Source organism: Mercenaria mercenaria, chromosome 2 (genome assembly GCF_021730395.1).
Source record: "Mercenaria mercenaria strain notata chromosome 2, MADL_Memer_1, whole genome shotgun sequence".
Classification (NCBI taxonomy): Eukaryota; Metazoa; Mollusca; class Bivalvia; order Venerida; family Veneridae; genus Mercenaria; species Mercenaria mercenaria.
Window position 1 is genome coordinate 11,913,492 of NC_069362.1, and position 27,009 is coordinate 11,940,500.

General features: G+C 36.8%; 1 protein-coding gene across 1 annotated transcript in view; it reads left to right on the top strand.

Annotated features, from left to right (window-relative positions):
- LOC123563181 (uncharacterized) overlaps positions 1 to 27,009 on the top strand; it is a 93,961-nt gene that overhangs the window by 9,412 nt on the left and 57,540 nt on the right. Inside the window, exons 3-9 of the mRNA XM_053524442.1 lie at positions 3,302 to 3,534; positions 6,929 to 7,040; positions 7,665 to 7,865; positions 9,644 to 9,862; positions 23,270 to 23,431; positions 25,672 to 25,739; positions 26,659 to 26,791. Of these exons, the coding sequence (XP_053380417.1) occupies positions 3,302 to 3,534; positions 6,929 to 7,040; positions 7,665 to 7,865; positions 9,644 to 9,862; positions 23,270 to 23,431; positions 25,672 to 25,739; positions 26,659 to 26,791 (1,128 nt within the window). The remainder of the gene's footprint in view (positions 1 to 3,301; positions 3,535 to 6,928; positions 7,041 to 7,664; positions 7,866 to 9,643; positions 9,863 to 23,269; positions 23,432 to 25,671; positions 25,740 to 26,658; positions 26,792 to 27,009) is intronic.

Here is a 27,009-nt window from a genome sequence, read left to right on the forward strand (position 1 = left end):
CTGACGAGTAAATGAAAGTACATTACGGTACAGGGACGGGTTTTAGTACTCTAAACGCAATTATCACAACGTGAAATTTTATCGGTGCTGAATTGAAGGTCATTTCCGGGTTATTATCGCAGTGTTTATTTTGTAGAAAATCGACAGAATTCGTCATGAGTAAAAGAAATAAATGCGACAAATGCGATTTTGTAGTCCTTGAAAATGGGGAAAATATCCTTGAAAAGTACTTGAATTTTGTTTTGAAAGTTCTGTATGAACCATGTCCTGGTTAAAAGTTTTGCATGCAAGTACATACAGCTATTACTAAAAGGCATATAGATTTGAAACTTATTTGTTCTTTTTCTGGATTAATTACCAACCTCACTGGGTCAAGTCCTATAACTCTGAAATGTCTTTTAGGCAAATTATGCCCCCTTTTGGACTGAAAATCCTGGTTTAAGTTTTACATGTAAGTTACTATCTCCAAACCTAATGTAGATATTGAATTGAAACTTCACATGTGTCTTTGGGGTTTTAAAATTATAGTTGATAGCAGCAAGTCCCATAACTCTGACCTGCATTTTGACCAGATTATGCCCCCTTTTGGACTTAGAAAATCGTGGTTAAAGTTTTGCATGCAAGTATATACAGCTATTACTAAAAGGCATATAGATTTGAAACTTATTTTTTCTTTTTCAAGATTAATTACCAACCTCTCTGGGTCAAGTCCTATAACTCTGAAATGTATTTTGGGTAAATTATGCCCACTTTTGGACTATGAAAATCCTGGTTAAAGTTTTACATGCAAGTTACTATCTCCAAAACTAAAGCAGATATTGAATTGAAACTTGACATGACATTGTGTCTTCGGGGTTATAAAACTAGTTGATAACATCAAGTCCCATGGCTCTGACCTGCAGTTTGGCCCAATTATGTCTCCTTTTAGACTTAGAAAATCCTGGTTAAAGTTTCGCGTGCAAGTGCATACAGCTATTACTTAAAGGCATATATATTTGAAACTTATTTTTTATTTTTCTACATCAGTTACCAACCTCACTGGCCATAACTCTGACATGTGTTTTGGGCAAATTATGCACCTTTTTAGACAGAATAAATTCTGGTTAAAGTTTTGCGCTCAAATTACTATCTGCAGAGCAAATGCAGATATTAAATTGAAACTTCACATGTGTTATAAAACTAATTGATTGCATCAAGTCCCATAACTCTGACATGCATTTTGGTCAAATTATGTCCCCTTTTGAACATAAAACTTCTGGTTAAAGTTTGCATGCAAGTTTCTGTCTCCCAAACTAATGCAGATACTGGATTGAAACTCTATAGTGTTTTAAGATTTCTAAAGGGTAACCTTTTCCTGCTTCTGGGACAATAATTCAAATAGTGGAGCATTGGCTGTCTTACGGACAGCTCTTGTTGAGTTCTGTGCCTTTGAATAAAGACAGAATATGTTTACAGGGTAACTAGTGCAAAGCAATTCAAATGAAATTTCATTCTGTCAATAAGTATAAACCTGAAAAGTGTAGATGATCATAAGTGGGACATTGCATAATTTTGTACTCTCTAACTTGCACAAAATATGTATCCTGCATATTAAGATATATATATTTATATAATGAGTAGAAGTAATGATTATTCTTAATTCCTGTGTCAAATTATTGTTGCATTAGTATTAATTGCATAAGTAATAGCTGTAGCTTCATATTTTTCTTACCAGCTGTGCACTTATCCTTGTTGTACTCCCCGACAACAAAGTTGTAAGGGGGGTATACTGGTTTCGGTTGTCTGGCCGTCTGTCCGTAGACGCAATCTTGTGCGCACCATCTCTCCTTATCCCCTTGACAGAATTTAAGGAAACTTCACACAAGTGATCAGTACCAACAGTAGTTGTGCATGGGGCATGTTAGGTTCTTTTAGAAAAAAAATTTGCAGAGTTATGGGACTTTGTTTTTTTTGTTACTATACTATATACATAGACACAATCTTGTGCGCACCATCTCTCCTCATCCCCTTGACACAATTTAATGAAACTTCACACAAGTGATCAGTACCAACAGTAGTTGTGCATGGGGCATGATAGGTTCTTTTAGAAAAAAAATTTGCAGAGTTATGGGACTTTGTTTTTTTGTTACTATACTATATACATAGACACAATCTTGTGCGCACTATCTCTCCTCATCCCCTTGACACAATTTAATGAAACTTCACACAAGTGATCAGTAACAACAGTAGTTGTGCATGGGGCATGTTAGGTTCTTTTAGAAAAAAAAATTTGCAGAGTTATGGGACTTTGTTTTTTTGTTACTATACTATATACATAGACACAGTCTTGTGCGCATCATCTCTCCTCATCCCCTTGACACAGTTTAATGAAACTTCACACAAGTGATCAGTACCAACAGTAGTTGTGCATGGGGCATGTTAGGTTCTTTTAGAAAAAAAAATTGCAGAGTTATGGGACTTTGTTTTTTTTGTTACTATACTATATACATAGACACAATCTTGTGCGCACCATCTCATCTCATCCCCTTGACACAATTTAATGAAACTTCACACAAGTGATCAGTAACAACAGTAGTTGTGCATGGGGCATGTTAAGTTCTTTCAGAAAAATTTTTTGCAGAGTTATGGGACTTTGTTTTTTTGTTACTATACTATATACATAGACACAATCTTGTGCGCACTATCTCTCCTCATCCCCTTGACACAGTTTAATGGAACTTCACACAAGTGATCAGTAACAACAGTAGTTGTGCATGGGCGTGTTAAGTTCTTTCAGCAACAAAAATTGCAGAGTTATGGGACTTTGTTTCTTGTTAACATACTATGTACATACAGTCTGCATATGCAATCTTGTGCGTGCCTAATCTACCAAACCCTTACACAGAATTTAATGAAACTTCACACAAGTGATCAGTACCAACCCTAGTTTTGAATGGTGCATGTTACATTCTTTAAGATAAATATTCTGCATAGTTATGGGACTTTGTTTTTTGTTACTATACTGTAAACATACAGTCTATATACATACAGTCCACATAATTATGTAATCTTGTGTGCGTCAAATTGCAATGTAATGTGTCAGTGCATGCGGGGGGTACATTCATCACCTTTAGTGATAGCTCTAGTTTTAATAGAAGAATCTTGAAACAAATTGTAACTCTGGTAAATTGCTCAGGTTTTAAAGAATGTAGTTTTTCTCTTAAAATTCTTTGCAAAACATAACCCTGTCTATAATGAACCAAAATTGAAGTTGTTCAAAGAGTTGATTATTTTTGCCAAAACAGTTCTATAATGTTTGCAGGTTCAGAATGCTATAGATTCATTAGCATACCAACCATGGACATGTTATGATATAAGAAGATTAGACAATGTAGATGAAGGGAAAGATGAGTATGATCACTTTTTCATGCGGGCCCTTACAACTGCAAGAAGACTATTCCCAAGTAATAGACCTTGTGGGAAATTTTTGGCAGAAAAGGTTGTAACAGGCGGAAAATCAGCTCTTCAGCTCGATTCAATGGATGCTATGAAAAGGTGACTGTTTCAGTGTTTACTGGCTTTAAACTCATGAATGGTAATCTAACTGATTTATTAAGCTCTCCAAAAAATCAAGGAGGCATGTAGTTGCCACTTTGTCCAGGCAGCCAGAACTGAAACTTACACAAAATGTGTATCTCTATAAAATCTTAGGCTTCTACCACTAACAAGCCAGAACAGTTAAATGAGAATGACTATAGGGGTATATAGGAGTGAGCTTGTCAGTTGGTCGGTCGATCTGTTGGTTTTCATGGTTTCCGGAAGATAACTCTTGAAAGGCTTGACCAATTTAAATATTTTTTGGTAAACAGATGTAACATCAGAAAATACAGGTCAAGTTCGAATTTGGGGTCAGTAGGTCAAAGGTCAAGGTCACAGTGACCCTGAACAGTTAAACGGTTTCCTGATGATAACAAATGAAAGGTTTAATTTAAATAATTTTTGGTACACAGATGTAATATCATAAAATACAGGTCAAGTTCGATTTGAGGTCTGTAGGTTAAAGTTTGAGGTCACAGTGACTCGGAACAGTTAAACGGTTTCCGGATGATAACTTGAGAATGCTTGGGTCTAGGATCATAAATTTTTGTACACAGGTGTAACATGATTGAATACAGGTCAAGTTTGACTTTGAGGTTAGTAGGTCAAAGGTCAAGGTCACAATAGCACGAAACAGTTAAACGGTTTTTGGATGATAACTTTAGAAGACTTGGGGTCTAGGTTCATGAAAATTGATAGGGAGGTTGGTTATGACCAGCAGATGACACCAAATGATTTTGAGATCAGTAGGTCAAAGGTCAAGGTCAAAGTGACTGGAACATTTAAACTGTTTGCATACAATAACTTCAGAATGCTTGGGATTAGGATCACGAAATTTAATAGGGAGGTTTATCATGACCAGCAGATGACCTGTATTGATTTTGAGTTCCAAAGGTCAAAGGTCAGAGTGACCCGGAACATTTAAACCTTTTTATACGCCCGTTTGAAAAACGGGACGTATAATGGGAACGCCCCTGGCAGGCGGGCGGCGTCCACAGACCTTGTCCGGAGCATATCTTCTACATGCATGAAGGGATTTTGATGAAACTTGGCACAGTTGTTCACCATCATGAGACGGAGTGTCATGCGCAAGAACCAGGTCCCTAGGTCTAAGGTCAAGGTCACACTTAGAGGTCAAAGGTCAAATTCAAGAATGACTTTGTCCGGAGCATATCTTCTTCATGCATAGAGGGATTTTGATGAAAGTTGGCACAATTGTTCATCATCATGAGAAGGAGTGTCATGCGCAAGAACCAGGTCCCTAGGTCTAAGGTCAAGGTCACACTTAGAGGTCAAAGGATACAAGAATGAAAACTTTGTCCGGAGCATTTCTTCTTCATGCATAGAGGGATTTTGATATAACTTGGCACAAATGTTCACCACCATGAGGCGGAGTGTCATGCGCAAGAACCAGGTCCCTAGGTCTAAGGTCAAGGTCACACTTAGAGGGCAAAGGTCAGATACAAGAATGACTTTGTTTGAAGCATTTCTTCTTCATGCATGGAGGGATTTTGATGTAACTTGACACAATTATACACCATCATGAGACGAAGTGTCATGCGCAGTTCCCTTCTTTCGAATTACTTCCCTTTGTTGTTACTATAAATAGCTTATATTGTAACTTTTTCATTACTAGTCATAGGGAGAAATCGAGACCACTTTTCTGTAGTACAATATGCATGCTACATCCAATTTTGAGGTGTATTTTGACCAGTCTCTACCTGGTAAAGATTTTTGTGAGGACTTACAATTTTTTTTTTGATTTTTTTTTTTTTTTTTTAAGATTAACTTCCCTTAGTTGTTACTATAAATAACTTATATTGTAACTTTTTTATAATTGACCGTAGGGAAAAACCAAGACCACTTTTCTGTGGTACAACATAGATGTTACTTTCCAATTTTAGGTGTATTTTAAGGTATCTCTACCTAGTAAGGAGTTTTTTTGTGGACTTAGAAAAACAAAACACTTAGTTATTACTAAACAACCACAAAGTTAAAATTCCATTTGCAAATACAGGTGCTAGAGTAAAGAAATTTGCTGTGACGGACGTATATTGTGACATTCTTGCACTCTTGTTCAGACAATAACTTGAGAAAGCTTGGGCCGAGAATCTTGAAACTTCATAGGGAGGTTGATCATGACTAGCAGATGATCTCTATTGATTTTGAGGTCAGTAGGTCAAAGGTCAAGTAAGTTCAGCTCTGACATTGGCTTAGTTCTGTGACAAGGCCATATTGTGGGGGTATAATTCGTTACTCCTGTGACAACTCTAGTTATTTTTGTCGAGTTTAATGTCATACCCACACAAGTATAGATCAGCAACTTTCCAGTTTTTCTTGATGGAAGAAGACCACAGGTATCCCACCAAGCATTATTGAGACACATATTGGCACCTGAGCAGAACCACCAACATTTTTTCAAGCCAGATGGATGGCTGTCCTTCTTGAAGAATTCTACCTCCCAAAGCAGGTTTCAAACCCTAAGTGGTGAGGTGCAAGTGATTGGAAATCAGGGACCTTAACCACTTGGCCACAGAGGCCTACTGTAATGTCTTAGTTAAGTGTTATACATCTATTTAATATCAATAGCTGTTGCTTCTCTTTAGATTACAAAGAAATAGTTCATTTTCAGTAATATGAAGCAAACTTTGTTGTACGCAAGGTTTACAGATAAAAAACAATAGCAAATATTCTATTACTATGAACTTGTACATATATTCCAAAATTAGATTAGTAGATTCGTATATATGTCTTTTAAAACTTTTCAAAAGCAAATCGTTTGCCGAGGATTATTTGAAAGTTACGATTGTATAGTATTTGCATATGAGGAACCATTTATTAATGGTGAACCAGCTTAATGCTCTAATTTAAGAGACTGGAATACAAGTTTCGCCCCTATTGAATGTTTTGCATTCATTGTATAATTAAGCCTATATTACACGGTTGTTGCACAGTGCATGCGTACATCCAATGTGGAAGAATTAAGTGACTTCCTAGACCAAAATACACAGGTTCTCAATGAAGTGTAGTTATGCATAGCATATTATTTTCTTGAGTGGATGAAGGTGGCAGTGTGGGGGCACTTGGGTACACATATTCCTTCAGGTTTGCAATAAGATTATGAAGCAAAGTGCTTCCAAGTTTGATTACATATACCATTGGATACAATGATGCTTTGAAAACAATATGGTTAGATAAAATTTTACATTGGGAACGATATTTGTTTTAACATACAAAACTACTTTTATAACCATGTTGTAGTTTTGGAACCATAACCCATTAAAAGTAACTTGCACTCTTTCCTCTTGATAACTTGTCTTTTGGAAGTGATGTATGTTTTTATGCATTGTAGGTTGCATTTTCTGTCAGCCTGTTTACCAGCGAAAGTCCTCAAAAAAGCTATTGATGATATTGGGTGTAGCTTCGGTTCAGAGTTAATGAAAGACGGAGCTTTAACTGGAAGAGTGAGTTCTATCTACTGTTAAAATTTGATCCGCCTACAAGGATTTTCCTAGCTGTTTTAGGAACATAGCCTATACACCAAAAATTGGGAATTATGATGTGTAAATGGTTCGAATTTGGAAATATTTAGTTCCATATGACATAGTAATGCTGTGTTTTTCAGAATGTAGATTGGGAATTTTTGCACTCATTTTGGGAAAAATTCTTGCTTTTTGGCATTGGGAATATAGCCAAATAATGGCTATAAAGATGGCCCAAAAAAACCCTACTATAAAATAGATTACATAAAATGTATTTTTCATCAATCATTCCTAAGAAGTCCATGGATATAGAATCTGTTATGTAAACGTTTACCTGTCAAACAAGACATGCACTAGGGTAAACATGGAGCTTTGGAAGTATGTTCAAGCCCCACTACAGTCAGAATCACACTCTGTCTTGATTCCAGTACTACATTTCCAGACAGACATTACTGTGGTTCTTATAAGCTTGAAGCTTTCATCTCAATCAATATAAAACGAATTAGTGTAAACAAAAGTGGAATGTTTTTGAAAGATGAATGTTGAATGAGAGATATGACTTTTATAATGCATATATTAATACCATGTTTTTGTGTTTATGTCTAGTTGACTAAGTACCTCGCCAAGAAGTGTGCTGCCCCTCCCCAAAATGTTGACGAAGTCACATGTACAAGTTTAGAAACAAACTATAAGCCATATCTAAAGTCAATGAAAAGAAGCTTTTTCAAAAGCTTGCCGCAGGCTGTGATGTGTGACACAAAATGTCTAGATCTATTTAAAGGAGCAGAAGGGTTTCCAAAAGATGTTGTAAGTTGTTTTCTTTATCAATAGATCATTAGATGTTTTTATGCCACCAAAGGGAGGCATATTAGTTTTCAACTGTCCGTCCATTAGTTCGTTTGTCCCAACGTTAACGTTTTGCATGAAGGCACTTTACTCCACTGCACCCAGGACCTTCAAACTTCACATGCTGATAGTTCTTATTGAGTACACGACCCCTACTGACTTTGGGGTCACCAGGTCAAAGGTCAAGGCACTGCGGGGGGCATTTGTCACCATTAGTGACAGCTCTTGTTCTTTGAAATTTACAATCTGTGAAATAATTCGGTTTTATGCACATCAGTCTTCTTGGTTTGGACAAAAATGGCTATTTTGTGTGATTATGATTTTGTGGGTTTCAAATTTTTAATATAAAATGTATGTGTTTTTTTTTTTATGCCCCCGAAGGGAGGCATATTAGTTTTCAACTGTCTGTCCGTTCGTTCCTTCGTCACAACGTTAACTTTTTACATGAAGGCACTTTACTCTCGAACCACTGCACCCAGGACCTTCAAACTTCACATGCTGTTAGCACTTATTGAGTACACCACCCCTACTGACTTTGGGGTCACCAGGTCAAAGGTCAAGGTCAAAGGGGCTAATGTTAACTTTTAGCATGAAGGCACTTTACTCGCAAACCACTGCATCCAGGACCTTCAAACTTCACATGCTGATAGTACTTATTGAGTACACCATCCCTACTGACTTTGGGGTCACCAGGTCAAAGGTCAAGGTCACAGGGGCCAACATTAACTTTTTGCATGAAGGCACTTTACTCACGAACCACTTCACCCAGGACCTCTAAACTTCACATGCTGATAGTACTTAATGAGGACACCACCCTTCACCAGGTCAAAGGTCACGGTCACAGGGGCTAACGTTAACTTTTTGCGTAAAGGCACTTTACTCATGAACCACTTCACCCAGGACCTAGTACTTAATGAGTACACCACCCCTACTGACTTTGGGGTCACCAGGTCAAAGGTCAATGTCACATGGGCCAACGTTAACTTTTTGCATGAAGGCACTTTACTTGCGAACCACTTCACCCAGGACCTTTAAACTTCACGTGCTGATAGTTCTTAATAAGTACACTACCCCTACTGACTTTGGGGTCACTGGGTCAAAGGTCAAGGTCACAGGGGCCAACGTTAACTTTTTGCATGAAGGCACTTAACTCGCTAACCACTTCACCCAGGACCTTTAAACTTCACATGCTGATAGTACTTAATGAGTACACCACCCCTACTGACTTTGGGGTCACCAGGTCAAAGGTCACAGTCACAGGGGCCAATGTTAACTTTTTGCATGAAGGCACTTTACTCAAGATTCACAAACCCCTTCACCCAGGACCTTCAAACTTCACATGCTGATAGTACTTATTGAGTACACCACCCCTACTGACCTTGGGGTCACCAGGTCAAAGGTCAAGGTCACCAGGTCAATGGTCAAGGTGCTGCGGGGGCATTTGTCACCATTAGTGACAGCTCTTGTTTGGATTTAATCTTTTGAATTTAGTTAAGCACAAAATCCTCAGAAATAATATAGTATAGTCCCCGCCATGAATATTAATGATTCCATTGAAGTAAAATTTTAGTTGTTTATTTCTGAACTGCCTAAAATAAGTTTATATGATATTTATCCAACATACTTGCTTTTTGCAAGAATACAGAATAACCTATAATAACCTAGAATACGAAGTTTTCTTTTAGGAGCTTAAAAATTAAGTATCCTTTAGAAGACATATCTCAATTTCTTTTACATAGATGAAATTCATAATGAAGCAGTGTTACAAGGACAGCTCAACTATAAGTCCTGATGATGTCAAAAATTTGGGAGGCTTGGTCACTGACCTTCCCTTGGACAAATTTGATCAGATTAATGCTGCTGACCTGGAAACGAACATTAAATCAATCAAAAATGATTTGAAAGCTGCAAAAAAACAACGAGGAAAGAAAGCTGTTGTTAAAAAACTTGCTAAAAAGGTAAGTAAACATTTTGAATCCTCTACATGTACCACTCGTTCAAAGTTGAGTGGTTTTGTGTAAACAGTTTCACGATATTTGCTCTCAACTCTGCGTGGTTTTGCCAGGCGGTATATTCATTCTTTTTCGTTTAAGAATTTCGTTCAGGCTTACCTGAGATTCTGTTGCGCATGCGCAGGTCACTTTTCCGGTTGCAATTCTGCAAGAAACATGCCTCTTAGTTTAAGATTTTTTAATCGGTCGTAGATCGATTTTATCGAAGAATTTATTGAAAATTTCATTCTAGTTTGTTTGATTAGTTATTGACACAATTTTGTATGCACGTAGTGCATATCTAGTAAATTTAATTTGGTGAAACGAGGCGAATCTTAGGTCGCACGTGGTGCAATTTTTTCACTTCCGTCATAATGGCGGATGCTAGTAAAGAATTGAGAGATACAACTTCGAAGAAAGTTGTGGAATGAGGTGAAAAAGTTAAAGAAAAAGTGAGTAAAGGCAAAGCGCCGGCGAAAGCGCCTAAAAAGGTCGAGGAAAAAGCCAGCTCGTCGAGTATGGTTAAAACTGCTGAGGACAAGATTCTTAACATGTTGGAAGTTATGAAAAGTTCGTTCGATAAGCAAATGAAAGATCAGAATGTGAAAATTCAAGAGTGAGCAAGTAAAGTGCAAAATTATGAACAGTTGTATGACGACTATGAGAATTTTGATGATGACGAGGAGTCATTTGATGATAGATCTAGTGAATGTCAGGATTCTGACGAACAGAAAAAGAGAAAATGTGACGAGGATGAGAATAATAATAATAGGTTTAAAGACATGGCAAAACGATTTAAGAGTACAGAAATTTGTGATGTTAATGTTGATTCGGTTCTGGCATCTACAGTGAATGAATTGTTTCTGAATGGGCTCGATGAAGAGCATTACAATAAACTCACGAAAGATGACCTTAATGCAAGGCCAGAAAATTGTGACGCTTTAACTGCGGTTAAAATGAGTCAGTTAATTTGGGACGCAGTCTCGCCAAATGCACGTACATCTGATAGGAAACTTCAGCATATTGAAGAATCTATAGTGAAGAGTGGCACTATCTTGGTGAAAGCGGTGAATCAGCTGGCTCAGATTGAATCGGAGCATTCTGATGTACAGTTAGGAACTGTGATTGATCAGTGTAATGATGTGCTTGCCTTGCTTGGACATGCGAACAAACAGGTGAACCTGACTAGAAAGGACTTTTTACGTCCGGAAATGAGCAAAGAGTATACTCATTTGTGTAGCCAGTCCCGACCATTTACGAAATTCTTATTCGGGGACGATGTGTCTAAATCAGCCAAAGAGCTTGAAGACTGCTCAAAAATCAGTAATAGGATGTTTGATCGCCGCCCTTTCAGAGGTGGACCAACACGTAGACTCATGAATCGAGGGTTCCGGTTCAGGGGTGGATATGGCCGTGGCATGCGACCAAGAGGCCGGGGAATGTTTGACCCTGGTACATCTGCAGTTGAATAAAAAAACTACCAGAGACGGAGGTCTCAGATGCCACTAAAGCAGTAAAACAGGTAAATGTTTCTGATTTTCAAGCAGGTAGATTGGCGCAATTTGTGCAAGAATGGGAAAAACTAACATCTGATCCTCAAATTCTTGATATAGTAGAAAATTGTCACATTGATCTTCAAATTAATGAAGAAGATTCTAAAACAAAAATTTGTCATAGCATTCAGTATAAATTTAACATGTTTGAATCTCAGCAAATTGATCGTGAAATTGAGAAACTTTTACATTTGAAAGTTATTGTGCCTGTCGAGGCAGAGGAAGGTCAAATACTATCACCAGTCTTCTTACGACCAAAAAAAGAATGGTGAATACAGATTGATTTTGAATTTAAAAATAGTTAATACATTCATTCCTTATAACCATTTCAAGATGGAAACGAGCCCGCCCGCTTAGCTCAGTAGGTAAGAGCGTTGGTCTACGGATCGCGGGGTCGCGAGTTCGATCCTCGGGCAGGGCTTGTGTTCTCCGTGACTATTTGATAAACGACATTGTGTCTGAAATCATTAGTCCTCCACCTCTGATCATTCATGTGGGGAAGTTGGCAGTTACTTGCGGAGAACAGGTTTGTACTGGTACAGAATCCAGGAACACTGGTTAGGTTAACTGCCCGCCGTTACATGACTGAAATACTGTTGAAAAATGGCGTTAAACCCAAAACAAACAAACAAGATGGAAACGTTTGAAAAAGCTCTTACATTAATAACGAAAGGTGTAAAAATGGGATCAGTTGATATTCGTCACGCATATTACTCCATAAAAATAGCTGATGAACAGCAAAAATGTTTCCGTTTCATTTGGCGCGACCAAATTTACCAATATACCTGCTTAGCTAATGGAGTTAGTGAAGGCCCTCGTCTTTTCACAAAGCTTTTGAAGCCCATTTATGCAAGATTACGTTGCCTGGGATATATAAGCTCAGGTTTTATTGATGACAGCATTTTGTTGGGTGATACTTTTACTGAATGTGTTGATAATATTGATGCAACAGTTAACCTGATGTCACAGGTTGGTTTTATTATAAATGAAGAAAGTCAGTATTGTTTCCCAAGTAATTGCATTACTTGGGGAACATAATAGATTCTGAAGAAATGATAGTCATTTTGCCAAAAGAAAGGCAGGATAAAATTATTCAGGAATGTCAAATTTTGTATGGAAAATCTGAGGCACCAATTAGACAGGTGGCCAGGGTTATTGGTCTTATTGTAGCTAGTTTTTCTGCCGTAGACTATGGAAAGTTGCTAGAACTAGCAAAAACTATTTCTCTGAAGCATAATTTTGGAAATAACGATGCAGTTATGCCACTTACAGACAAAATGAAATCTGAGTTAGCTTGGTGGATTCAGAATTGACGGCAACAGTCTAGAGTAATTGACAGGTCAAATCCAAGTAACATTATTGAAACGGATGCATCCTTCCTTGGCTGGGGGGCTAAGTACCTAACCCAAAAAATAGGCGGTAGGTGGACTGTTGAAGAAAGTCAATCAAACATAAATGTATTGGAATTACTTGAAATTTTCCATGCATTACGGTCTTTTCAGAAGTCTATTGTTTCCACACATGTAAAAGTAATGTCAGATAATACGACTGCTGTCAGTTATATTAATAATATGGGTGGAACTGTCTCTCCTCAGTGTAATAGGATTGCTGTTGATAATTGGTCATGGTGCATAACTCATGACATTTGGTTAACTGCTGCACATATTGCAGGAAAGCATAATTTAGAAGCTGATGAAGCATCAAGAAAGTTTAAGGACGATCTTGAATGGAAACTAGATGAAAATATTTTTATTAAAATATGTGACTTGTGGGGTGTCCCTGATTTAGATTGTTTGTTGAATGCACAGTTAAAAAATGATTGTTCTTGGAAACCTGATCCTGATTGCAGTTACGTAGATGCATTTACCTTTGATTGGAAGATTGTAGATAATGTGTATGTTTATCCTCCTTTCAGTTTGTTAGGAAGATGCGTGCAGAAAATGAGAAGAGACATGGCCAAGGGCATCATCATAGCGCCACTGTGGCCGACTTAGCCTTGGTTTCCGAGACTTATGGAAATATTGGTGGAGACACCAGTCATTGTTCGCAAGAAAAAAGGTCTACTGAAACTACCGAATCAAGAGGTAACACATCCCCTGGAAGGAAAACTCCAACTGATTGCTTGCAAAGTGTCAGAAACAGTTTCAGACAACGTGGCTTTTCAGAAGACTCTACCAAAATTTTCATGCTCTCCTGGAAATCAGGAACAAAAAAGCAGTATAACACACACATTAACAGGTGGTTTCGCTACTGTACTGAAAGAAAAATTTCTCCAATTTCGCCAGCTTTGGAAACGGTAATTGAATTTTTCACTGAACAGTTTAATAAAGGTCTAGGCTATGAAAGCCTTAATACAGCACGTGGAGCACTTTCTGCTCTGGGACTTAATTTTGAAGGTTTTCGAGTTGGTAACCATCCATTGGTCATTAGATACATGAAAGGTGTATTTGCAGCAAGACCATCACAACCGCGTTATGCTGCCGTTTGGGATGTGAATAAAGTATTGGTTTATTTAAAGACACTTTCACCGGTAAAACATCTTTCGTTAAAAAACCTTACACTTAAGCTGGTGATGCTCATGGCTCTGACTCAGGCTGCACGTGTACAGACGTTACAGTTAATTTGTTATAACAGTTACAAAAAGTTAAAAACCGAGTTTGTATTCAAGTTTGATGGTATGTTGAAACAGAATAGGCCAGGATGTAATATAGTTTTTATTTCTTTTAAGGCCTATCCTCCAGATAGGAGGCTTTGTATTTATACTGTGTTAAAGGAATATTTAGCACGCACACATGTCATAAGGAATGACAGAAATTCTAATAGACTGTTACTCAGTTATGTTAAACCATATAATAATGTTACAAGAGACACAATATCCAGATGGATCAAAACTATTATGTGTAGATCTGGGATAGACACTAAAGTATTCAGCTCTCATAGTGTTAGAGCAGCATCAACATCTAAAGCCAAGGCTTCAGGAGTACCTATTGGGACAATTTTAGAAAAAGCTGGTTGGTCTACAGAAAGTACCTTTGCACGGTTTTATGATAGGAAAATAAATACAGGCAGAGATCAATTTCAGGAAGGTGTGTTGCTGCACTAGGTGTTTTTTCACATTAGGCTTCAAAGTCTCTGGTAAGCCTGAACGAAATTCTTAAACGAAAAAGAATTTAAAAAATTAAACGAGACTTACCTTAGTAGAAGTCGAAGTTTGATTTCAATTCTTTGAGTAAGAATTGAGTGAGGGCTTAACTGCCGCCCTCCCACCCGACAGTGTGTTGTTGATTAGAAATTAATTGCTGCATGTTTTTATTAACTAATGGGAAAAAACACAATTTAAAGAGTGATCTGCGCATGCGCAACCGAATCTCAGTTAAGCCCTCACTCAGTTCTTACTCAAAGAATTGAAATCAAACTTTGACTTTTACCAAGGTAAGTCTCGTTTAATTTTTTTAATTTTCCCAGATTTGAGGTAACAGGATTGTTACATACTGGCTCTGAGGCTATTGAAAGCTAGCCGCTACATCTAAGGTGCTAGATACTTGCTATGTTCAAGGAGAGTCGTATTATGTTTCATAAACATGGCCTGATGTTCATCTGAGCTGGAAGCCTGCCCGCTTAGCTCAGTAGGGGGAGCGTTGGTCTATGGATCGCAGGGTCTCGAGTTTGATCCCCGGGTGGGGCGTATGTTCTCCGTGACGATTTGGTAAAAGACATTGTGTCTGAAATCATTCTTCCTCCACCTCTGATAATTCATGGGGTGAAGTTGGCAGTTACTTGCGGAGAACAGGTTTGTACTGGTACAATATCCAGGAACACTGGTTAGGTTAACTGCCCGCCGTTACATAGCTGAAATACTGTTGAAAAACAGCATTAAACCCAAAGCAAAGAAACAAACATCATCTGAGCTGGTACCCTCCATCTACATTCCATCTTTTTTTGGACTTGTGTCAAATGATAAAAGAAAATTAATGTAATGATAACAAGAGCTGTCTGTAAGACAACGCGCACGACTTTTCTCAGTGCTTGACTCTGAATTAGAGCTTTGCCAGTAAAAAAAAATCCAGGTTAAAAAGGGACATAACTCTGTCAAAATTCAAAGAGTTATGGGAATTGTGTCTCCTGGTGTAGACTGTGATATTAAATAAATATTTTGAGTTTTAAGTCAAAAGCTTTAACAAAAAATTCTAAGAAAGGGACATAATTCTGTAAAAAATTCAAATCAGAGTTATGGGGATTGTTTCTGCTGGTGTAGACTTTGATGGTAAACAAGTATTTTAAGTTTCAAATCAGAAGCTTTGATAGTAACAGAGATATTTGACTTGATCAAAAACTTTAACCAAAAATTCTAAGATAAAAAGTGGCATAACTCTGTCAAAATTCAAATCAAGAGTTATGGGAGTTGTGTCTTCTGGTGTAGATTTTGATAGTAAATAACTACTTTGAGTTTCAAGTCAAAAGCTTTAATAGTAACAGAGATATTTGACTTTATTAAAAATTTTAACAAAAAATTCTAAGTTAAAAAGGGGCATAATTCTGTCAAAATTCAATCAGAGTTATGGGGATTGTTTCTCCTAGTGTAGACTTTGATGGTAAATAACTATTTTAAGTTTCAAGTCAATAGCCTTGATAGTAACAGAGATATTTGACGTTATCAAAAACTTTAACCAAAAATTCTAAGTTAAAAAGGGGCATAATTCTGTCAAAATTCAAATTAGAGTTATTGGGATTGTTTCTCCAGGTGTAGACTTTGATAGTAAATAAATATTTTAAGTTTCAAGTCAATAGCTTTGATAGTAACAAAGATATTTGACTTTATCAAAATCTTTAACCAACGGCACCGCCGACGCCGGGGCGACTACAATAGTTCGAAAAGTTGAGCTAAAAAGGCAAGGGAATATAGCTATGTCTTCCAGTGGTTGAAATGTTTTTATGCACTGTCCTATGTTCAGGATGAAAATTTCGATTTTCCTAGCTCCCTGACGTTTGAGTTCATTGTTTACCACTTAAAAGGTCCCGTGCACGAACAGAGAGGGCTATGTTTTCTCATTTATTTTATTACCCGAAATTATAACCAGAAGACAAGTAACATTCACATTTTTACATGTTTATTTGTACATTTCAGATATGAATACAGTCACATATTTCAATTACCGGCGCGTAAGATACTGTAAACAGTGCTAATTTAATCTATGAAATATTCTTTTCAATATAAAAGTTATTATCAGTATGTTTGCAGAGTATGGCCACTCCAATGAAAGCTATTTGAAAAACCAGTCGACCGGGAGGAAACCAGACTACTCGTAAAGCACCACGTCATTGCTCCACGTTACCTGTAGAGCAACAAGCAGCGCCACACGGACGCAAGGGATACCACAGTACACCACAGTAAATTAAACATCCCCCAAAACTCGACGTTACCTGCAAAGCAATGAGGAATATTTAGCGGACCAACGAGCAAGGCAAAGTACTGTGGTTCTAAGCAACGAGCAAGGCTACAGTACACAACAATATTTAGCGGACCAACGGAGCAAGGCAACGTACTGTAATTCCAAGAACCGAGCACAGCAAGTACACCACAATATTAGCGACCAATGGAGCAAGGCAACGTACTGTACTTCTAAGCAAGGCAAATACTATAATGACAAGGCTACAGTACACCACAGTAAATTAAATATTCCCCATAACTCGACGTTACCTGCAAAGTAATGAGGAACATTTAGCGGACCAATGGAGAAAGGGCAACGTACTGTAATTCTAAGCGAGGCAAATACTATATGATGAGCAAGCTATGGCATCAGCAAGGCTATGATACATTTAAGCAAGGCTAGTCAGATATTGCCAAGGCACTAGAGCAATACCTTTAATATACACCATAACATCCGTACCATCAAAACGTCCCAAAGCACCCCGATCGCCCCCACGGTCGACAGAATTTTTCCAGGCCCTTAAAATTAGGAGTGACATAAAAAAATAATTGTATATAAATATGGAAATAATTAACTGGAATTTTAGTAACAAAAATTATACATGTATAAATTCTAAATGGTCCTTTTGATTTCTCATAAAGCAACAGTCCGGAAGAATGATAATACCCTTTTTAGATCTGTCTGTTTCACAAATTGTTTGTAGCCCAGGAATCCGTTCAATTAATGTCTGTGGAAAGTACCTGAGTCTAAATCACTTCCGAGTTGGCACCCAATGGCAGCATATTATCTCAACATAAGTACTTCACAAAACAGTCAGATTGTCAAAACAGAATTAAAGATACAAAATATAATGAATTGTAGTTTACAACAATTTTTATTATTATTATTATTGGGGTTGCGGGTGGGCAATTTAACATCGATCTGAAGCGCTAGCCAATACACCTTTAGTTCAACTGAGAAGATTGCACGTGCTCTCGATTTAATATAACGCTCGAGTGGTTTCCCTGACGAATAGGCGTTATCATTCATCTGTTATGTTTAGACAAGGAACTAGAAAAACTGGTATACTTGACAACGACGATATTTTTAAAAGCTAACACACTTAGCAACGAGATAGCTATTAATTTCGGGAAAAAATAAATGTAATTATTTTTTAGGCAAAATAATTTTTTATTATTTTATTACCCAAATTATAACCAGAAGACAAGTAACATTCACATTTTTACATGTTTTATTTGTACATTTCAGATATGAATACAGTCACATATTTCAATTACCGCGCGAAGATACTGTAAACAGTGCTAATTTAATCTATGAAATATTCCTTTCAATATAAAAGTTATTATCAGTATGTTTGCAGAGTAGGGCCCCACTCCAATGAAAGCTATTTGAAAAACCATTCGACCGGGAGGAAACCAGACGTACTCGTAAAGCACCACGTCATTGCTCCACGTTACCTGTAGAGCAACAAGCAGCGCCACACGGACGCAAGGGATACCACAGTACACCACAGTAAATTAAACATCCCCCAAAACTCGACGTTACCTGCAAAGCAATGAGGAATATTTAGCGGACCAACGGAGCAAGGCAAAGTACTGTGGTTCTAAGCAACGAGCAAGGCTACAGTACACAACAATATTTAGCGGACCAACGGCAAGGCAACGTACTGTAATTCCAAGAACCGAGCAAGGCTACAGTACACCACAATATTTAGCGGACCAATGGAGCAAGGCAACGTACTGTACTTCTAAGCAAGGCAAATACTATAATGAGCAAGGCTACAGTACACCACAGTAAATTAAATATTCCCCATAACTCGACGTTACCTGCAAAGTAATGAGGAACATTTAGCGGACAAATGGACAAGGCAACGTACTGTAATTCTAAGCGAGGCAAATACTAAATGATGAGCAAGGCTATGGCATCCAGAAGGCTATGATACATTTAAGCAAGGCTAGTCAGATATTGCCAAGGCACTAGAGCAATACCTTTAATATACACCGTAACATCCGTACCATCAAAACGCCCAAAGAAACGCCCGATCACCCCCACGGTCGACAGAATTTTTCCAGGCCACAATAAATTTGCCAAAATTTATCCCCCAAAAATTCTGTGCAACGATTTCTTAAATTCTTAAACATACAAATCTCAGCTTTTCAACAATTATATTTGTTCTTAAAACCAAACTGGTTCATCCATATAACTATAACAAAATCGGATGGGCTATTTGAAAGACAAGTAGAGCAAATCCCACCAACATCACGTGATCACGTTTTGCCAATGTATGAAACAGAACAGAAGGATTATCGATCGTCTTGAGTGATTCGGATCATTTGTTCATCATCATGATGATAATCTATAGTTCTATCTTTGAAAGAAATAGCTAACTTAAATGCTTACCTAAAATTTTATTTGTTTGGATACACTTTTATCTTAAGATTTATGTCCTAATGTAATCCAATTAAAATTCAATTCAACCATGTTGATATGTACTCCTTAAGGCTATACATCAATATCTAGAAAGACCATTATCCCTTTTATCAGCAAGCATTATCCCTTTTATCTGCAAGCATTATGTTGTTACTGCATTTTGGTTAGCTTTTGAATGAGTTTACCAGGCCTCAATCGGGTCGGGTATGACAACACAATCCAATACACTACGGTACCAATTTAAACATAGTATTATTGTATAGAACAACTTGATACTAATTAAAACGACTGCATGTTTCTACATTGTATTATCGTTTTCTTGTTATGGTTCTCATGCATCGTTGAAGTCAAGAAGATTGTCAATGAAAGAAGTTAAGTGCATACTGGAATGTTTTATACAAAATGTTTTCTGTATTGAAACGTTTTAATGAAGAAAATCATAATTATCAAACATTTTACCGTGTGAGATTTATACATCAAGTCATGTCTGGACTATTAATTTATAATAATACTGCGGTAAAATACCGAAGATAGTGGATGGCTCACACATCCCGAAACATTGTAGTGCAATTATAAATGTATTTATAGATGAATAGATCTACTGCGGAACTAGGTCGATATATTTATCAATGTTGTACTTCTGTCGAATCGTATTTTACAAGAAAACCATGCTTTACTATGAAGACCCTGGATAATCGACTTTTCAAATAATGTTTCGCTATCGCTTTCTACTTATAAATACGTAATCGTTCTATAAATAGATTGCACTGTACAGCATGAAATATGTCAAGATATTCAACTTACACGAAAACACAATGTCAACCTTATTTGTAAATCTAAATCTAATACATAATGACGTTAACATTATCTGTCTGCAGTAAATAATTTCGGCTTGGTTTGTCAAAGAAATTTTTTACTTAGATATTAAAATCCGACTTTAATAATTTATATAACAAACCAACACTTATTTATGAAATCCCGGTTCCGGGCTAAGGTAAAAAAACTACAGAATTTCGTTAACATGATATAGTGCTACATGAGCTATTCGAAGAGAATTCACGTACTGGAACAGGAGAAAAATTAAGACAACCAAAAAAATTTTATTCATACATAACGTAACAAACGACTGGTAGTTTGTTACAGATTTCAACCAAATCCCATGATAACCAGCTCTGAAGTTTTTGCTCACTGTACATACATACTCCAATGATAAAATCATCCTCGATTATGAATAGTCAAGAGTGTTTTAATACAGTATGATGACTTCCACAATTTTAAGAACCATTTATATGATCTGTGATTTGGATTCGGCTAAATATTGGCAGTATATCTTAACGCTACATATTTACAACTATGATGACCTAATCTTATATTAGTTAGTTTGTAACACCAAACAAAAACATGACACAATATAATGGGAAACCAACTGCAAAACAGTTCTCTCTTTTGTTATTTGCAATGTCACGCCATTTTAAAATGTCATGTTAACTGACACCAGTGCCCTTAGAAATAAATACGAACAGCTCTAACTAAATACTATCAAGAATTAATGACAACCAATAAAAATATCATAGGAAAGCTAGCCACATATACATGTATAAATTCAATTTGATTTCTCTTTAGTTTTAAAAGTTTAGAATGGTGTGAAAAATTTGAGGCCACAACTTGAATTAACAATGTTTCCGTGATATGTTATTTGACTCTGGTAACGATTTAATCTATATAATAATATAACAGAATCCGGTTCTGTATGGAAAATAACAAAATATCTATTGTTTTTCAGCCTCTAAATTGACAAACACCACGATTCTGACCCCGTTTCTTCGAAAAATTCAAGTAACAACGTGTTTCGGGAAACGTAACAATCGTTTCAAATTTAATGTACGGAAAGTTGAGCTTCAACGAAACAGAATTTCCTCACAAAATTATGAAACGTAGTAGTGAAACAATTAACAATCCTGAACACCAAACAAAGAACAAACTGCCCAACTAATACTGTTTAAAAAACGTTTGAATCTTATTTTCATGATAGACAACTCGATTTTTTTTTTTTTTTTTGTAAAACGTTTGCGAGCATTTAGCCTAAAATAACAGTGGATGAGTTACATAAAACTTATCAACAACATGCCTCACTCTATTTCAAAGATGCACTACAAAGTAACGGTACACTTTGTAATCCGTCAACTCTACATGATTTGCATGAAAAATACATGAGGCACACAAGAATTTAGTTCAAAATTGACGGTGACATATTAAGCGAAGACAAAGTGCATTGCATGAATTAATGTAGCGATATATATGTACGTCGGTGTGTTTAGTTAAATTTCAATCATATTTTGTTTCCCAGCATAAGAAAATTATTCCTCTATACGTAACAAACTATGCTGAAAAGAGATTGAATAAATAAGTCTTCAGATAATGTTGCGAAAACACATTTATCAAAGAAAGGGCCTAAATTATCCACCTGACATACATATTATACCTGTATATATACAACCTAGCAATTTCAACATCTTTAATTATTTTGGATTAAATACTGTGGATCTTAAATTTTCGATTCTATGGATGCACGTGTTTCCGTGCAGTGCATTTGAAGATCAATACCGAAACCAGTCGAAGAAAATGTAAGTACATCTAAGTCTAATATGAACCAGTGAATTTGTTAGTGATATTTGTTTATGATATCGAAAGAGTTAAATGACCTAACCTATCCAACGTTAACAGGTGCCTGATGCCTGCGTTTGCATGCGACAGATTGTCCTGGTCATGTAAAACTTATCGCAAAGTGAGGGTCGTAATTAATAGTGCTTGAGAAAACCTACTTTAATATCTTACAGTTGCGTCCTTGTATAAATATTTTTCCTTACAATCTTTCTGGTTTCCATAACCCATCCGATCTTAATCCGTATACTATACCCTGCAATACTAAACTATTCAAACGGTCCCATAAAGGGGACATTAACGTAAAACACTCCGAAAATTTGCAATTTAATTGTGGGAAGTAAATGAGCACAACAGTGTCATTGTCTTATGAATGTGACGTCATCGATGTTACTACTTGCTTTGCGAGCACCTTACGAGTAATAAAACGGAAATGCACTATGTGATTCTCGTGTATTGAAAGTACCACTGCCTGTCGGAATCAAGAAACCATTACGACAGTTGACTGAACTAGCAACATTATTGCTTTGGTTCGAATCTGTAAAATTATGAGAAATAGGGTCGCCACACCCCGTATAAAGTTTACAGTTAATACAATACACAATAAATTCATAATCGGTGCATAGATGTTAACGGGAAGACATTAACTGTGTATCACTATTTACTGACGTAAGTACTGTCATTACCAAACTGCAGAATTAATTGCGACTCCTTCAAAATTTGTTCGAAATCAATAACAACTACCGGCATTTTGTCCGATTTCCTGGATTTCTGGCAAATTCGCCATCAGTTCGCCTTTCATTTCTTTCTCTTCATAGTCATCTCGAAAGGCTGGCTCGCCTCTACCTTTCTGGCGGGCTCTGCATCGACCACGTGGCATGTCTATTCAATTTAACATCGATCTGAAGCGCTAGCCAATACACCTTTAGTTCAACTGAGAAGATTGCACGTGCTCTCGATTTAATATAACGCTCGAGTGGTTCCCTGACGAATAGGCGTTTATCATTCATCTGTTATGTTTAGACAAGGAACTAGAAAACTGGTATACTTGACAACGACGATAGTTTATAGCTAACACACTTAGCAACGAGATAGCTATTAATTTCGGGAAAAAATAAATGTAATTATTTTTAGGCAAAATAATTTTTTATTATTACAGAGAGGGATCGATATGCATACACACCGTGTTTCAGGTTGTTTGCAGTACATGCATGTTTGCAGTTTAATGAGTTATGGCACTGTATTTTGTGTAATCCTGGACTATTTGTCAAGGTGTATACATGACATTGTCTGTTTTTCAGATGCTTGATGATGGCAAGGTGTCTGATCTTGTTGATTCTAAGGAGATAATGAAGGAGGTATCACTGAAAGATCTGAAAGCATCCCTGTCTCAGTCTGCTGATGTGATTCAAGATCTTGGCATTGGTGATACAAATGCAACATTAGGGTTTACTGATTCACAGGTTAGAGTAAAGTTCTTTCCTTAGCTTTCGATTGTTAGCCTCCTACTGGTTGGCATCCAGTTTGGAGGACTATCAGTCATGGCGAAAGAGTTTTAAGATGGAAACTTGTTTGACTGAAAACATGTTGTAAAGAGTGAACAAAAAGATTAAATAATGAAATAGATGAAAACAAGAGATGTCACTATTGGTGACAAATGTCCCTGAAGTGTGCCCAAAAAAACTACAGTTGTCATGACCTAGACACGTATGACCTGAAAGTCATCAAGACAAACATGATCAACCCTCATAAGTTTCAAACTTTAACTGTAACTGTGGACTCCGAGTGTTAACAAGATTTTCCTTTGATCTGGCCTAGTGACCTAGTTTTTGACCCCACATGATCCATTTTCGAACTTGACTTAGAGATCATCAAGACAAACATTCTGACCAAGTTCCGTAAAGATTGGGTGAAAACTGTGCCCTCTAGAACGATAAGGCAAATGTTAAAGGGGTGGGGACGGGGGCGAGAGAGGAGGTACATTCATCACCTTCAGTGATAGGTCTAGTTTCCATTGGGATCATTTTCTTGTGTCCAGTCAGTAACGTTTTCATCAATGCATGGATATTTATATAACTTTGTAAAAACACTTGTCACAAATTCATATACTATATTGACCAACTTAAGAAAATGTTGGTGTATTTTTAGCTCACCTGAGCCAAAAGCTCATGGTGAGCTTTTGTGACCACTCAATGTCTGTCGACCGTTGTCTGTCATGCGTCTTGTGTCACTCAACAATTGCTAAAAAAAATCTTCAAAACCACTGGGCAGAATTACTCCAAACTTTAAAGGAATGGTCCTTGGGTGGCCCCTTTTCAAAATTGTTCAAAGAATTGAATTCCAAGCAGAACTCTGGTTGCCATGGCAACTGAAAGGAAATACTTGAAAAAATCTTCTTGTCCAAAACCACAGTTCATAGGGCTTCTATATTTGGTATGTAGCATCATCTAGTGGTTCTCTACCAAGATTTTTCAGATTATCCCCCTAGGGTCAAATATGGCCTTGCCCGGGGGGTCACATGGTTTACATAGACTTATATAGGGAAAATTGTCCAAAACCACAGGTCCTTGGGCTTTGATATTTGGTGTGTAGCAAGATTGTTCGAATTATCCCCCTAGGGTCAAATATGGCCCTGCCCTGGGGGTCACATGGTTTACATTGTCAAAAACCACAGGGCCTAGGGCTTTGATATTTGGTATGTGACATTATCTAGTGGTCCTCTACCAAGATTGTTCAAATCATGCCCTTGGGATAAAAAGAGGCCCGCCTCGGGGGATCCCAAGTTTTACATAGACTTGTATAGGAAAAAACTTTAAAAATCTTCTTGTCTTAAACCACAAGACCTAGGCTTTTGATATTTGGTATGTAGCATTTCCTTAATGTCCTCTACCTAGATTGTTCAAATTATTACCCACGGTTGAAAAGTGGCCCCAGCCCGGGGTCCCAAGTTTTACGTTGACTTATATAGGATTTTTTTTTAAATCTTCTTGTCTGAAAGTTCAAGGCCTAGGCCTTTGATACTTGGTATGTAGCATTGCCTAGCAGTTCTCTAACTAGAATGTTCAGATTATGCCGTTGGTGAAAAGAGGCCCTTCCCAGGGGGTCTCATGTTAAATGAGTTATATAGGAAAAAATATTTTAAAAATTTTCTGATCATATTTCCTAGACTGTTTTATTATAATTACCTGATGACCCAAAGGAATTAGGGTTTACTTGACTTTGACCTTGACCTACTGACCTACTTTTTTTGTTTTTTAAGATAGAGCCTTGAAATTTGATGACAAATACAGTTTTGCACATCGGTCTTAAAACTGACTTTCAGTGACCATGAATGTGACCTACTTTCTTAATATTTTAGTATCAGTTTGACTTTTGAAACTTGTAGCTCATATTGTTCAGGTGAGCGATCCAGGGTCATCGTGACCCTCTTGTCTTCAGAATTACTTCTCTTTAATTATTTCATTACACTTTTTCTCTATTTTCCCATCAATTTATGATAAACAAGATGGCTGTTTAGATAAGTTGTCACTTTCCTATTGGATACTTTATGTTGTATTGCAATAATTTATTCACTTCTTCCCGGTTGAAAATTTTTATAATAGCTTCATTTCCTGAATAAAATTAAACTTCTATAATCTAATTGATTTTTAGATCAAAGTTTAAATGGTTTGAGGTGTCAGAATAATAATTTTAATTTTTTCAGAAAAAATGGGTGGTGAAACAGGTTGTGAAGAACAAGCAAGCAGGTGCCTTCACAGTGGAGGATTTAAGGTAATTGTATATTTATCGAGTCTATACAAATTTCCGTCTCTGGCATGAAAATGGCAGTATAATGTTATCCCTGTGCGTCTGACCACATGATTGTGGGTTTGCGCATTAGAAAAAGACTTTCCAGTCAAAGAAATGAAGTCAGTTTTAAGATGAGGTAGTTTTGATTAATTTCCTTGGCATATTTTAAACAGTTGATTTTGATGAAATTTTCATGTGTGGAATAATTTTTTTCAAAGAAGCATTTAGTTGCAAATCTGTACCCAAAACAAACAAACAATTTAGGCAGTACCACTAATTATTCAAAGGGGTGTCCACTGAAAAATTATTGAAGGAACAGCAAACAGTGCAGACCAGATCAGCCTGCACAGATCTTGGTCTGTACTGGTCACGAAGGCCAAATCACTTACTGCCAGCAGACTAAGGTTAGAGCTTGTAATGATTAGCATTTGTGCTTATTTCATTTCGTAATTATTTAATCTGTACTTGATAATATTGCTATGTCTTTGGTAACTACTATTTGATGTAAATACGTTGTAAAAATGTTGAGGCACATATGGAAGATCATTTTGGCGAATATGTAGTCTCGTTTAAATAAAGTCTTTATTATTATTATTATAAATAACGCATTTTAAAAAGCTAGTCCATGAATTTTCAGGAATCTGCTAGTATATGCCAAAGTTTTGTAACTTCTGAACCTTCAGTCTGCTGACGGAAAGTGATTCTGCCTTTGCGACCAGTGCAGACCAAGATCATGGTCTGCACTGTTCACTATTCAGTCAGTAAATTTTTGGTAAACACCCCTTCGAATAATAAATCATTTAAAATGGTATTGCCCAAATTGACTGATGGACCAGTCCATTATAGAAATTAGCAGGCTAAAGGTTAAGTGCCTCTTAGAATGGAAACTGTTTTATTGCAGGGAGATGAAGTCACTTGTAACAGGTTTGTTGTCCTCCCATATCAAGAAAATGGGTGAGGCTCACAGTAACGATGCCGAAGGAATGGAACTAGCTAGAGAGATGTGTACACATACTGACTGGCCAAGAAAATCTGTAAGTTTAAGCATTAAATGAAAAATCACCCGGCAAAGCATGGCATTTGTCAATCCTACAATATTAAAAAAAGTTGATAATTTTGTAGATATATATAAAATTGTAGTTATAATATGGCTCATTTAGCTTTTTCTCAATATTAAGCGAGCGCAGTTAAAGTTACCATTGTTAGATTTTTTTTATTGGAAAAGAATACTGTGTTTGAAACATTCAACTAG